At 47.0% G+C, this 15,206-nt stretch overlaps 1 protein-coding gene across 1 annotated transcript; it reads right to left on the bottom strand.

Annotated features, from left to right (window-relative positions):
• Positions 1–2,842: 2,842 nt before the first annotated feature.
• Positions 2,843–3,400, bottom strand: DEFB136 (defensin beta 136). The gene is made up of 2 exons (XM_040966337.1): positions 3,346–3,400; positions 2,843–3,015 (listed from the first exon to the last, which is right to left on the bottom strand). Exons 1-2 carry the CDS (start codon positions 3,398–3,400, stop codon positions 2,843–2,845), a joined length of 228 nt encoding a protein of 75 aa, XP_040822271.1.
• Between the last annotated feature and the right edge of the window lie 11,806 nt (positions 3,401–15,206).

Here is a 15,206-nt window from a genome sequence, read left to right as displayed (position 1 = left end):
AGAGAGGGAGAAAAAGACAATCTTCCTCTTTAGGCCCCATCTGTAGGCAGGAAGCACCTGTCCTTCCCCTTCCCTTGAGATTTGTGGAAGTGAATCCTTTCCCACCTTCACATGTGGAACACCGAAAGCAAAACAAGACGAGCCTTATACTTCAGGAAGAACACAGGCTTCCGGGGCCTGCAGCAGGTGACCCACAGAACTTGGCACACCAGCCTAGATGCCCACAGGTCTGCCTCCACCCAGGAGCTTTTATGCTTGCATTTGGCCTTGGCTTACGGCCCTCAGGCTTTGGGGTGAGCTGAATGGAGCAAACAGAAGTTCTCACTCGATCTGGCCAGTGTCTCAAGAAGCAATTAGCTTGTGGTAACCAACTCCCGGAGACATAAGGCTCGTGGAGCCAGAAAGCATGTTTGCTTATTTCTGGTGTATGCAGGTCACATGGCAGAGTGCCTGCTCAGTGTCAGGGCCCGTGTGGGGACACCAGAGGTCTTGTGAATTCCCAGACGGAGGGTAAGAGAGGACTTGGGCATTCCTGTAGGTGTCTATCTGTAGGCTGGGCAGGATTTGCTCTACAAAAGAGTCCACAGTGCCACTGGACACCTGCTTACTCCTCCTGTCCTTTCCTGGGCTTGATGACTGGCACCAAGATGGGACTGCACTGGTTAGGGCAGTGAGGAGGCCATGCTGCCCCAAGGTTCCAGAGGGAGGCCCCCCACTAGATACGTCCCTGTGGGGCTGAACTGGTTGCAGGGTGCTCAATGGAATGCTTGGCTGCTTCTCTTGTCTCCCCGGTTCCTCTCTTGTCTGGCTCACCACAGTGTGAGCAGACATGGGGCACCAGATGATACTGAGAGGAAACGTGGCACAGGCCAAGATCAATCGTGCGCCCTTCCTGATCTCAGTCCCCGGCCCCTCTCAGGGGCTGGCTTTCTTCCTATGGTCCTCTTCCCACCTGACACCATCTCTTCTGTCTCAGGCCTGCTGCTTCGCTTTCAGCACAGGTGGGCTCTCTCAGGGACCCCAGGGGCTTCACCTACAGGTCAGGAAACAGAGGGGCGCTAGTCCTGCATCCGAGTCCATTGGATCATTGTTGTTGGGAGAATGTCTCACCTGTTCTGAATGTTAGCTTCTAAACATGTTTTAAATTTTCTTTCTTTTTTTTGGAAAGGTATATTCACATATACACACAGAGTGAAGAAGCAAGCGAGAGATCTTGTACTCATGGGTTCACATCCCCTTCCCCCCAAAAGAGTGTGCAACATCATGGCACAGACTAGGCTGGATTCAGAAGCCTGGAACTCCACCCAGGTCTCCCACCTGCATGGCTCAAGTACTTGGGCCATCTGATGCTGCTTTCCAGGCAAAGCAGCAAGGAACTGGATCAGAAGTGGGGTGGCCTCCTGGTAGTCTCACACGGGATACCAGTGTTGCAAGTGGCTTATCCAGCCCTGTGTGTCAGTTCTCGTACCCGCTGTAAATGTTGGAACAGACCACCCTGTGGCTGCTTAATCCTGGCCTTGGTGTCTGTAGGGCAGGGTTTGAATTTTTAGCCTTTGCTTTTTGAGCTGCGGATCGTCTTACAATCTGGTGAAGGAATGCTTGCTTTTCCCTTTTGCTCAGTTTGTACTTTGCTATTTTTATGTTAGTACCATTACATTTATATGCTTTCATGAGATTTCCTACTTCTCTCTCCAGTTTTTCTTTCTTTTTGTAAAAACGGTTGATTTAAGTGAGCAAATGCAGGTAGCCTGATTCTATATAGAGCATCCCCAGACATGTCCAAAGTACTTGCTAAATACAGTGCCTACGAGTCCAGCGTGTAAACTCGTCTCAACCCCTGGTGTTTCCGTTCTGGTTGGCCCTAGGCAGGGTAGGTTTGGGGCTGCTGCGAGCAGGCAGGTCTTCCCTGCAGTGCAGGCAGTCCACATGTTCCCTGGAGGCCCTCTTTGGAGAAGGCAGATTCTGAAACTCACTGTTTTTTCTTCACAGAGAAGGACGAGGGTTTTGATGAAGATCTGTGGCCTCTGCTGCTGCTGGGTGGGGACCCTGGCCATCCTAGCAAGGCGGTGCTGCTGGTCCAGGGCAGTCCTGCAGTCCACTGGGCGTCTGGGTGTGGGTGTGAATGATGCGCTGCTCTCAGCACAGTTGTTGAGATCAGCAGGGTTGCGTGGGTAGCACCTTAGGGGGGCAATGGAACTGACAGGAGATTCGGCAAGCAGAAGCATTATGGCTGTTAGGAAGCACAGGAAGAATGGGGAGCAACTGACTGTTCTAGGAAACCAGCAGGATTCTCGACTCCTCACTGAAACTCCAATCCAGCTAGGTTGTTCTCTTAACTGGGTGACAGCTGGTCCAGCTTAACCAGCATCACTGGATCAAGGCTGTCTGGCTTCAAGCCCAATGCTGCCTAACTCTGGCCAGGTGTGTTACCTTGGATAAGTTTCTTCATGTGCAAAGATAAGAAAAAGCCTAGATTGTGTGGTGAGGATTTTAAACCAGTTGGCAAGCTATGGTTTCCATGCTCAGCATAGGTGATTATTCTCTGGCCATTGCACTTGCAGTAATCAGTTAATTTTTACTTGGAAACAGGATCAGTGGTTGGAAAGAAAAAGCAACAGCAGGTGACTTACACAGCATTGTCTGCTTTAACAAATTACTTGTAAAACTGGGTCAGGAAGCTGGATGCAAACTGATGCCCCAACTGGATCAAGAAGCTGGCTACAAGCAGGTGTCCTGTTCGCTACCCCCAGCCCAACCACGAGCTCTTAGATCCTTACAGACAGTCAGTTCGAGTCCTTTCAGTGGTTTATGTAGCTTTTAAACTGAACCCATGAGGTGGGGATCAAAATTTTTTGGCTTGTGGGGGCAAATACTTTCTCATCCTTCTACAACAAGACAGTATGTTGTGGCAGAAAGCTATCCAGGTCCATCCTGGTTTACAGCCGAAGAAACACCTGCCTTTCAGTGCAGTGCAAGTACGAATTTCTACGCCGTCGTTCCCAAACAAGGCATTGCCTGCAGGAAAACAAAACATAACAACAAGGTGGACATGGGAACCTGCCTGCATCAGGCTCTCTTTCCTGGAGAGGGCTTGTGAGTTTGGAATCCCCTGCTGGGGCCATCCCATCCTCAGCCCTCCTCTTGCAACTCAGCCAGGCTTTAATTAGAAGCCAGAGTCTGGAGGTTTGCAGGGGAGCCGTGTCTAGCCCGAAGCCAAGTCCTTCTCTTAGTTGTTCTGGGTAATCACTCACAGGTACCCCTGCCCTGGCCTGCTGCCTTATCTGGCACCCATGGCTCCCTGGCTGGCTTGTCTGCCTATAGTGTGTCCCAGATCTGCCGTCTTACCTGAGGGCAATGAAAGTAGCAGCAGGCAGAGCAGCCCGGACAGAGCGAGACTCATGACTGAGCAGTAGTGCGCAGAGCCAGTGCCTTTGCAGGTAGCTCGGGCGGTCCCTTTATAGAGACAGGCCAGGGTGGGTGGGGCTGGACTCCAGCCTAACCCTTTCTGGAGGAGAGTCCTTAGGGTGAGGGGGAGACCAGCCCTGCAGCCATCTCTTGCTGTGTTCTTCCCTACAAATCCCAAGAGAAGAAGACGTTCTGCCAAGCCTCAGCTGCTTCTTCCCAAAGCAGTCCAAGGCCAGAAGCCAGCTTTTCCTGGCCAGGCCCCAGCACTTTTCCCCTCTTACTGACAGCAGAAAGGCCTAGAAACTTCTGGAGTCTCACTGAGGGCACGGGGACCCAGAGATGTGATGTCCACCAGAGTGTGTAAGCATGAACATTTGGCCTCAAGGCATCAACCGCAGACCGAGTCAGCTAGTTCAAAACAGTGACCAACAGCTCCCTCTTGTGGCCGGCCTGGCGGCAATATTGCCCGGAAAAGCAGGCCCAGAGGGCTTTGTCTTCCAAACAGGCTAGCCTAGCGTGAAGTGTGGCTTAGGAGTTGGACCGTGAAGGTTCTGGGAGAAGTTTCCACTTTGAAGTGCATAGGTTGGGACGCCCCTTCATCTCTCACCACGGCAGCGTTCAAGGTTGGGTGGACAGGATCAGACAGCACTGCCCTACAACTACCGACACACAGCCCCAGGGGAAGACCTGTCTCCTTTGGGTGTAACAGTGGGTGACTAAGAAAAGGCTGACTTTGATTTGAGTGTGCCCCTGGAGGTAAGCTTGTCCTCACGTAGCCCACGCCTGTAGGAATCCAAGTCTCTGATGAGGCCACAGAATGTGGTTTTATCGGCTCCACTCAGCAGGTGCACGCCCTTGGGTACATCTTTTGGCCTCTTTTGAGTCTCAGGGCCCTCTCTTTAGGTAGTGCATTTTGAAAAGAAAATGAAGGAAGGCTTATAAAATGCTTTACATTCAAGTTGGTATGTAGCTACTATTCAGTTGGATCACCAAAATGGTCCCATGCTGCTTGGGCCTCATGTCAGCAACTTGCACCCATAGTCATGGGACTGGCTCCAGGGCAACCCCTTGTGCTTTCAGAGATAGGAATAGCAAAGCTCAGAGATGGGCTGGCCCGAGAGATGGGCTGCAGTGGGTTGCGGGGAGTCCCACGTCAGACCTGGCTCAGAACCCTGTCTTCAACCTATTTTTAAAGTTGCTTACACATTTGTTAGGCAACACGGGAAGTCTGATTCTAACATTTTCTAAGGGCACATGAGTCACCTCCAAGAATTGCACAATTCCGGAAGAGCAGATCTGAACTGTGCTTAGAGAGCCATGCATGCTCAGGATGGCCTATTCCTGTTTCCACTCCCATCCTCTCTGAGCCCCCTGCCACCATGGGACCGTGGATCTTTCTCCGAGTGGAGCCCAGCAGGCCCCGACTCTGCCCCTGGGCTTGTTGGGAAAAGCAGCCAGGGAGATAAAAATGGCCTCCTGGTCTTCCCATCACTGTCGCTCTCCTTGTGTGTTCTTCTTTTGTCCCTAGTTTTCTAGAGCTCCTACGCTGCCCTTGCCATTTGTACCTTCAAGAATAAAGCATATAGGGACCAGCGTGATGATGCAATTGGCTAATCATCTGCTTGCAAGCACCAATATCCCAGATATGGGTGCCAGTCTTTCCTGTTCCAGCTGCTCACTTCCAATCCAGGCCCCTGCTTATGGCCTGGGAAAGCAGCAAAGGATGGCTCAAGTCCTTGGGCCCCCACACCTGCCTTGGGAGATCCAGAAGAGGCTCCTGGCTCCCAGCTTTGGATCCCCTCAGCTCTGACTATGGCAGCCATTTATGGAGTGAACCAGCAGATGAAAGACCTCTTCTCATTCTTGTTCTCTCTGTAAAGTTTGCCTTCCACATAAAATATGTCTTAATAAAGCATGCAGTCTAGCATACCTCTCCCTTCCAACTGTATCATTCCCAGCCAGATGGTTCCTGGGGACAGTGATCCCACTCTGATTTTCCTCCTCACAAACTCACATTTTCATATAATTTGTGTTATTAAATTTTGAAAATAAACTCTTGATAAGAGATGTCATATGTATGAAGAAAAATAAATGAATCCTAGCCACACTTCATTGCTCCCTGGGGAGCAAGCATTGTGTAAGCACCACTGAGGTCGTAGCAGTAGGACTTTCCAGCATGAAGTCATGCTCCCACACATGCCTATGATGGTCACAGAGGCAGCCTTCCCCCCTGGCTCAAATGGTCACCCTGCTCTGCCTTCCCCTCATGATATGCATCTGCCCATCTGCATGATGAAGTCATGTGATTGACTCTGACTGCTTTAGACATACACAGAAATGGCAGCAACAAATACAATGCTATTAAACACATTTTATGGGCCTGGTGCAGTAACCTAGTTAAAGTCCTCACCGTGCATACACCAGGATCCCATATGGGAACTGGTTCATATCCTGGCTACTCTACTTCCCATCCAGCTCCCTGCTTGTGACTGAGAGAGCAATGGAGGGTGCCCCAAAGCTTTGGGATCCTGTACCCACATGAGAGACCTGGAAGAAGCTCCTGGTTCCTGGCTTTGGATCGGCACAGCTCTGGCTGGCCATTGCGGCCACTTGGGGAGTGAGCCAGTGGACAGAACATCTTTCTCTGTGTCTCTTCTTCTCTCTGTAAATCTGACTTTCCACTAAAAATAAGTAAATCTTGTTAAAAAAATTTTTGTTTAAATATATTCAAGTCTGTGGCCTATCTTTTTCATTGATTTTTATTCATGTAAAATAGTTTGTGAATTATTCAGGACATGTTCCTTCTATGCATCTTTTGATACTACTATATGCAACAAGTATCTTTGAGTAAACTACATTTTACCACTCTTTCTTTCTTTCTTTCTTTCCTTCTTTCTTCTTTTATTTGAAAGCTACAGAGAGAGAGAAAGAGAGAGAGAGCTTGAGAGAGAGAGAGAGAGAGAGAGAGAGAGAGAACTTTTATCTGCCTGAGTACTCCTGAAATACCTGCAATGGCTGGAGCTGGAGCTGGGCTGGGCTGATCTGAAGCCAGAAGCCAGGAGCTTCCTCCAGGTCTCCCATGTGGATGCAGGTGCTCAAGGTTCTGGCCTTTCCCCTGCTGCCTTCTCAGGCCATAAGCAGGGAGCTGAATAGAAGTGGAGCAACCAGGAACCAAGCTGCTGCCCACATAGGATGCTAGCACCATAGAGTGGAGGATTAGCCTCATATGCCAAGGTACCAGCTGGTACTTTTTAAAAAAAGCATCTTTAAAAATGTTGTTGTATTTTAAGCCTTATTTATTTATTTGAAAGCAGAGTTACAGGGAAGGAAAAAGAGAGATCTTCCATCCACTGATTCAATCCCCAGTGGCCACAATGGCCAGGACTGGACCAAGCAAATGCCAGAAGTCTGAGCTCCATCTGGATGTCCCATGTGGGTAGGAAGAGCTCAAACACTTGGGCCATCTTCCGCTGCTTTCACAGGTGCATTACCAGGGAGCTGGATGACATGTGGGAGTAGCCGATACTTGAACCAGCATTGGGTAGAATGATGCTGGCATCACAGAAAACTGCTTAACATACTGTGCCTCAAAGCTGATGCCCAGTTTACTTTTTTTTATGGCATCTGTGGTGCCCCTCACCCCTGCCCCCTGTAGTGATTGTGCAATGCCTTATCCACAGAGCCTGTGAATATGTTTACCTGCCTTGTCCAAATCGGGCTTGGCCCATGTAATTAAATTGAGGAGCCAGAGAGAGGCCCTTATCCGTGATGATTCAGTCCTACCCAGGAGTTCCAGGGAATGAAGATAACCCTGGTTATTATAGCCTGAGAAGACATGTGAGGATGGGAAGACACCGAAGTGTCCAGAGGAAAATGTTGTGTTCTGTGGACAGTTTGTCAGAAGCTGAGAAAGAAGCAAGTGAGCCCCGAGGACTCTGGGCCCAGTGGCTCAAGGGCATCTGAAGTTGAAAGCAAGTACTGAAGTCTTTCTGTGCTGTGAACAGCCAAGAAGAGCAATTTCCAAACCCATGTCTCCTCAGGCAATGTCCTAAGACCCCAGATATAATCTAGTCTTACCTTCTAGGCAAATGTCTTTCTTGATCCTTTGGGGAAACCAGCGTCACCTCCCTGTCCCTCTCAAATTCCCTGGAGCAGACAGGATGTCTGTATTATCCTTGTGTCTAAGAGCTGTGTTGTGTAACCATCTGGAGCCCCCCTGCTTGAGTCTGGGTCTAAAGCCATTCTCAGAGATTACAAGGGTCTCTGTGAGATGGGGGCCACAAAGTACCCCGCAATCTATGTCACGTTCCAGTACAGCGTCAGAGAAACATGGTGAAGGGGTGAAGAATTCTGCAGCAGGCCAGAGAAGAGTCAGGTTTTTCATCTCCTTTTTAAAAAGGATTTATTTATTTATTTTAAAAGATTTTTTTTGTATTAAAAAGGCAGATCTACAGAGAGAAGGAGAGACAAAGATCTTCCATCCACTGGTTTACTCTCCAAGTGGCTGCAATAGCTGGAGCTGAGCCGATCCAAAGCCAAGAATCAGGAGCTTTTTCCAGGTCTCCCATGTGGGCGCAGGGTCCCAAGGCTTTGGGCTGTCCTCCATTGCTTTCCTAGGTCACAAGCAGGGAGCTGGTTGGAAAATGGAGTGGCTAGGATATAAGCCGGCTCATCTATGGGATCCCAGAGCTTGCAAGGTGAGGATTTAGCTGCTAAGCCACTGCACCAAGCCCAGGTTTTTCAGGTTTTACCCAACACCTCTTTTGGCCTGTCCTTTACACAGAGGCATGGTTCAAGCACGTAATGTCCACTGTAGAACTGTTGACAAGAAAGGTGGTGTTGTATGAGGAAACCTGTGCAGAGATTGAGTGGGCAAAAACAATATGTGGAGAAAAGTGGTCCAACTTTAGGTTCCACATTATGCTTGTGTATTTTTCCAAACCCAGAGTTTATCACTTGTTTTTATGCTCTTCCAAAGCACACCCAAACTTCAGGGGTTTTTCATTTTATGAAATCGCAGATGCTACCAATGACCTAACTTTAGAGTCATTTATTAAAATGCAAAAGATGGAAATCTTATTTGATTTCTAGAAAAAATGGTTATGTCAGAATGAATTGGGGCATTCTAAACCTGCTTAGTCCTTGCTTGAATAGTCCATGCTACTGAAAAAAAGTAAAACTGAAACACAAAGGCAGCTGTCTAACTTTAACTAGCTTTTAGTTCTCAACCACTCGCTTGCCTGTGGAGTTCTGAAGGTGATGATGGATACACAGGTAACCAAAGTGTCAAGCTTGCTTGATGAGTCATCATCCTTGTCACATTGTCTGGACAATTCCAGGTGGCTGCAGTTTAGGACATTCCTTCCCTTTTGGCCAGGATGGCTTTGTGGAGCCCAGCGTCAATGTGCACAGCTGGGACCTCCGCTCCTTCATGGCCAACTTATGCCGCTCTCTGAGTGCCCGAGGAGCGTTGGTCTTGACCCCCACTCCATGGATGCACTTGGGAGTGTTTGATGGTGGTGTTGTGGATGAACTGAACAGCCCCTCTTCATCTTGCCACCCTTCTTTGAGGGAGCTATTTTGCAGGGCCCACATTGGAAAGGAAAACCACCAAGGACTGTGGGAGAGGAGAAACAGTGGCTGCTGGCACATTCACATAAAACAGTGGCTGTTATCACATTCACATAAAACCAGTTCCAAGATCAGTTTATACAAGCATTTTCGTCAGGAGTGCACCCCTGATGCCCTGTTGGAGGAGGGTAGAAGTATTTTACACTTAATCTTAGCCAAAAGGCTAAGAAACAATAGTAATAGTTGAAGGATTCTGTGCTCATCATTACATTGGTTCAAGTTTGGCTAGAAAATGTTTCTTATGGGGCTGAGGGTGAAGTCTTGCATACCCTACATTAGTCTCTTTGGTTTGTGTTCTAGTTAATTTTGAGGTTTACATCATGGGTAAAGTGCACCTTTACACTACCTCTTTTATCATTTTTTAAGATGGAGGGAACTTTTTACTGTGTCCAACAAGTTGTTGATCGTGGAGTCTGTGGAAGGCAGGTGGTCTTCTCTTGACTGATTCAGAGCTGGGAGGGTATGTGCTTTCCTGCTGCTCGGTGGATTTCCACTTCCTCTTTTTCCTAGCTCTCCTTTATAGAACATAAGATTGACAAGCTCTTATTTAAGTTATTATGTTTAGGTCATTCCCCATTATTTTCAGTGCAGCAGCTCCTAGCCACTACAGAAAAATTATATACAACAGATTGTTTAATGAAACTGCGTGACAATTAACAATCATGTGGATGAAAAACCCAGGGGGAACCAATGTAATGGTAAGAAACCAACCAATAAAGAATGTGAAACTTGCCAATGCCCACTTTGATGTCAAATTAAAGGATCCCACCACTCACACATCAGATATTTAGTCTCTTTAACCTGGAAGGGTCTTAGGTGCTCAGCATTTATGGCTTTCCGTAGTTATAGTTGCAGGAAGGAAAAATGCAGAATTGATTGTATCTGTTGGTTCACTTCCCAAAAGTAGACAGTGGCTGAGGCTGTGCTGTGCTGGACCCAGGAATGCAACCCAGATCTCTCTGGCAGGTGGTAGGGATCCCTCACTTGAGCCATCACTCGCATCTGCACTGGTGGGAGGCTGGGCTCAGGAGAGTACAGCTGTAAATCAAACCCAAGCACCTGGATGTGGAATGCAGGTATCTTAATCACTAAAGTTCCCTAACGTGAAGTTATTTACAACAGGATTTGAAAAAAAAAACCTACTTATTTAGTTATTTGAAAGGCAGAGTGACAGGGGAAGGAGGAGGAAGAGAAGGAAGAGGAGAGAATCATATATTGTTTCACTCCCCAAATGGTCAGGTCACAATAACCGGGGCTGGGCCAGGCTGAATCCAGGACCCAGACTTTATCTTTGTCTCCTACATGGGTGGCAGGGGCTCAAGCACCTTGACCTTCTTCCACTCCCTTCCAGCGTGCATTAGCAGGGAGTTATTTAGAAATGTTGGACCTGAACCAGTGCTCAAATATGGGATGCTGTTGCTTCATGTTGTGGCTTAACACTCTGCATCATAGCATAGTGCTTCTGAACTAACTTTAATGACATTCTGAAAGTATAAATGTACTGCTCTAAGCTTAAATATAGAGAATAACAGTGCAAGCACTTTAATGTATTTTCTCCCCTGTTTTCCTATTTCAAATAGAAAACATAGGGCATCATCTACTTTTTTCCTAGGAACACTGGTAGGAAGCTGGATTGGAAGCAGAGCAGCTGGAACTTCAACTGTGAGATGCAGGTTTCACAAAAAGATGCTGAACCAGCTACACTACAGCTCCAGCACCAAATTTAGAGGAGTGCTATTGACAAAGCAGTATGCCTGAGAAGATGGGTGGGAATGTAACTATAGTTTGGGTAAAAGGATACAACTTAGGAAGAGAATTTCCGCCTATTTCTCTGAAGAAGAAGAAGAAGAAGAAGAAAAAAGGAAACGGGGCATAGATAGGCAGGTATATAATAGTTGGGTAGGTAGGGTGGGGATTGGTTTGTCAAGTTCAATGAATTTAAACCCTCTGATCTCTGTTTTCTCTGTGAGATGAAAAGCTAGAACATCTGCTGAGATGAAATGGGTCCATTCCTTGCACACATTCTAGTCACTTCTGCATACCATAGCATCTTACTCTCATATGTTGAGGAATACTGTATCCATGTTCAACCAGATCTGCCCCTAACCCCAGCTCTTGCACTCACCGGTGGGACCTGCAGCCTAGCAGAAGAGTACTCTTAGTTCCCCTACCAGGTTTGCTTTCAGTTCACATCTTGGCTGTGTGAGTGATTTCTCTGACCCGGCCTGACGTGATCCTCTCCCAGTCTTGGCACTTGCCAGTATATGCTGCAGACTAATTGGGCCCAGCCTGTCTTCAGTCCTAACTCTCGTCAGTGGGTGCTGAGGCCTAGTCCTGCCTAGCCTGCCCCATTCTTTGGCTTTCATGTGACTCATTTGGTGAAGTAACCTAGCCCAACATGGCCTACACCCTGTCCAGGCCCCTGTCTGTGCCAGTGGGTGTTAAGGCTTGGCCAAGCCCAGCTGCACATGCCACCAAGCCAGCCCACACACATGCTAAGGAGTTAGTGCAGCCTTGGCTGGCTTGACCCAACCCCAGCCCTGGTTCTCATATTCACCAGAGGGAGCTGTGGCCAAGTAGGGGAGTTCCCCAACTTCCTCTACCAGCTCCATTTTCAGACCCAGATCTCAAGTGCGGTTGACTTAATTTCTAGACTCAGCCATCTACTGAGTTGTGTGACACTCTCCAGTGCCTTTCAAAAGTCTCAAATTTGTCTTTTTCATCTAGTTAGATGGTTGTTGAGAGATAAAAAGAATAATTAGTAATTTAGGGGTAAAAGTGGTTGATGTCATTGAGGTCACCTAGGAACATGGAAGGTTAACACCTGTTTTTGGGTTAAATTTTCTCTTCCTAAGCTATGTTGAAGCTCTGAGTTTTAGTTCTTGTGAATGTGACCTAATTCAAAACCAGTGTTTTTGCAAATGACCAGCTTAAGATGAAGTCATTAGGGTAGGTCCTAATCCACTATGACTATATAGTAAGGGAAGCATTGAACTCAGGCACAGATATATATAGAACATGATGGAAAGATAGAAAGACAACTTTGTCTCCAGGCCAAGGAATGCCTGAGGCTTCTAGAAGCTTGAGGAGAAGCCTGAAACAGACTCTTCTCTGATAGCTCTTGAGGGAACCAACCCTACTGACATCTTAATTTTAGATTCACTGTCTCCCAGACTGTGAGACAATACATTTCTTGCTTGATACATCTGCTTGCCTGAAACTTTGTTTTAGCACTTTGAGAAAACCGATAATGTTCTAGAAAACAAAATGGATTTCACTTATGTGGTGTCACATGTCTGTTGATGTACACAGTCCATGTTCTTGTGAAGCTTACAATCAAATGGAGGGAGAAAATGTTAAAGAATGCAGAAATATGGAATTATCATATTTAAATGTAAATGATGAAAAAAAAAGTCCTAAGAATTACACTTACAGAGAAAACCTATTTTTTTTTATGAAGAAGGTTTAGGAGTATCCATTCTGCAGCAGAGGCTGAGACACTCCCTTCAAATGAATACCTGGAAGTGAAGATGAGGGGGACAGTGATGCAGCTGGCCAGGCCAGGGCTTGCGTACAGGGAAGGTTTGAGGTAGGCATGCGTGAGAACGGGAAAGGCAGTAGAGTGCATTACAATGAGACAGAATGAGTGAGAAATGCTGGGTAGGGAGAAGAAGCCAGGGACCAGATCAGGGCCCTGCTAAGCAGTTTCTACAACAACCCAAAAGGAAACCACTAAAGGGTATCTACACAAGCCAAATGCATGACCCACTTTCAATATTATGAAGGTCACTTTGGTTACTGAGGGGAAGATAAAGGGTATGTATCTGGGAGCTGGATAAGAAGACCATTTAGGTTGTGGCAGGTGGGGATGGATTGGACTGAGTGACAATAGTGGAGATGAAAGGAATCAGATGACTGGGAGATGCATGGTGGAGGCAGAGTTGGTAACACATGATAAATCATTCAATGCGAAAGGGGAAAGGGCAAGGAAGGATGTTCGGGAAATAGCATGGGGTTGTTGGGAAATTGTTGCACGCCTCATGACTGGCCCATGGTATGGTCAGCCTGGGCAGATGAACAGCCAGCAATCACCAAAGGCTTCCAGGAAACAGCACCCAAGACACCAAGTGCAGTGTATTGCGGTCCTCTGAGTGTGAGAAGTTGCAGGGGTGTGTTCAGCAGGAACTGGAGTTCTGAAGGGCAGAGTGAGAACGATTGGGATGCAGCCTAGGGAGACGCTCTCAGCACCATGGGAGCCGGGGGTGGGCATGCCTGGCCACCTGCAATGCCCTGGGCTGGAAAGCCATCCTCTGAAGACTTCTCTGTGCATCCATGTGCCATGACCATTTCCCCTGGGGCTCCACCCTACTCACATTCACTACTCTTTCTTTACTTATTGATTTTCTGCTCTGTTAATTCTTTTATGAGTCTTTTGCAGGTCTATAATCTCAACCACACTACAAATTTCCCAATGTTGGAAAGAGAAGAGTTTTACCAAAGGGAGATTCCTTCTATCTATCTATCTATCTATCTATCTATCTATCTATCTATCTATCTCATATCTTCTTCCCTAAATGCCCACAACAGCCAGGGCTGGGTCAGGCTAAAGTCAGAAGCTGGAACCTCTATCTGGATTTTCCATGTGGGGATTAGGACTCCAAGCCCTTGAATCATCATCTGTTGTCTTTCCAGGATACACAGCAGAAAATTGGGTCCAAAGCAGAGTATTCAGGAATTGGACCAGCACTCTGATGTGGGATGCTTAGCCCTCTACTCCGTAGCACCAATCCCAGCAACTAACTTTTTTTGATTCTGGGTTCTTGACATAATGTCAGATAGGGTTATAAAATTTAAAACACTTTGAAAACCATCATTTCTAGCCTTTAGTCACTCAAAACAAAAATATAGTTTTTAAAGATCTATTTTTATTTGAAAGGCAGAGTTACAGAGAGTGGAGAGACAGATCTACTCATGATTCACTCCCCAAATGGCCTCAAAGATTGGAGCTGGGCCAGTCCGAAGCCAAGAGCCTGGAGTTTCTTCTGAGTCTCCCACATGGATGCAGGGGTCAGAGTACTTGGGCCATCTTCTGTTGCTTTCCCAGGCATATTATCGGGAAGCTGGCTTGAAAGTAGGCAACCAGGATGGGGATGCATGCTGCAGGTGGAGACCCAACCCACTACACCATTGTGTCATCCCCCAGCAAGGATATTTCTATAAAGTCTTTATACAACCCACAGTGCCAATAGAAGACCAGTACAAGGCATGTGCTTACTAGGGAGCTGTAAAACTCCATGTGTCTCCAGGCTCATGGTGCCGCTGTTCCAGGGACCTGTCCATACTATTGCAGCAGCCCTGATTTTCTAAGAAGTTTGAACCAGGCCATACTTTAACTCTTCCATGTACGGCAGTACTTTTGAAGACCCTGCCTACACCTGGATTTCAGAGATTTTTTGGAGGGGATGGTAGAAAAAGAAACATCACTTAATTTTATTTCCATGAGCCTTTGATATCCTCTTCTATATATAGCAACCAACAAAATCTGTGTGTAAATTGTTTTGCTGCCATTTACCATCTTTGAGAACCCAGGAAAGTCATTTATTTACTTAAGACTAGCATTCCTGAGCCTGGCACAATGGCTAAATGGCTATATCCTCACCTTGCAAGCGCTGGGATCCCATATGGTCACTGGTTCATGTCCTGGTTGTTCCACTTTATTTCCCTTCAGTTCCCTGCCAATGCACCTTGGAAAGCAGTGGATGTTGGTCCAAAGCCTCGGTACTATGTACCCACATGGGAGACCTTTAAGAGGGTCCTGACTTCTAGCTTTGGATCAGCTCAGCTCCAACCATTGCAGTCATTTGGATAGTGAATCAGTGGATGAAAAATTTTTCTGTCTCTCCTTCTCTATAAATCTGCCCTTCCAATGAAAATAAATAAATTTTTAAAACAAAACAAAACCACTTGGTCAATCATGTAAGGTAGTCCTTATGATTTTCTGTGCACAGAGGCATCTGTATACAGCCGATGAGTGTACAATAAAGATACAATGATATCGACACAACATCTTTCCCAGATTGACATTAGGTTTGTTCACACCCTGTGAAATTCAGATGCTTAGCACACAAGTGACACCCAGGATGGGTGCTTTGGTGGGGAGACGTCTTGCT

Source organism: Ochotona curzoniae, unplaced genomic scaffold, assembly GCF_017591425.1.
Source record: "Ochotona curzoniae isolate NIBS_2020 unplaced genomic scaffold, NIBS_Ocur_1.0 scaffold_4505, whole genome shotgun sequence".
Classification (NCBI taxonomy): Eukaryota; Metazoa; Chordata; class Mammalia; order Lagomorpha; family Ochotonidae; genus Ochotona; species Ochotona curzoniae.
Note: the sequence above shows the minus strand (reverse complement) of the source record. Positions and strands in the feature narration are given on the sequence as shown.

Bases quoted from the DNA above. Each gene is read 5' to 3' on its own strand.
- DEFB136 (XM_040966337.1), bottom strand. From the start codon at position 3,400: ATGAGTCTCGCTCTGTCCGGGCTGCTCTGCCTGCTGCTACTTTCATTG. The intron at 3,016-3,345 runs GTAAGACGGCAG...GTTTTCCTGCAG, and splicing joins GCTACTTTCATTGCCCTCAG to GCAATGCCTTGTTTGGGAAC.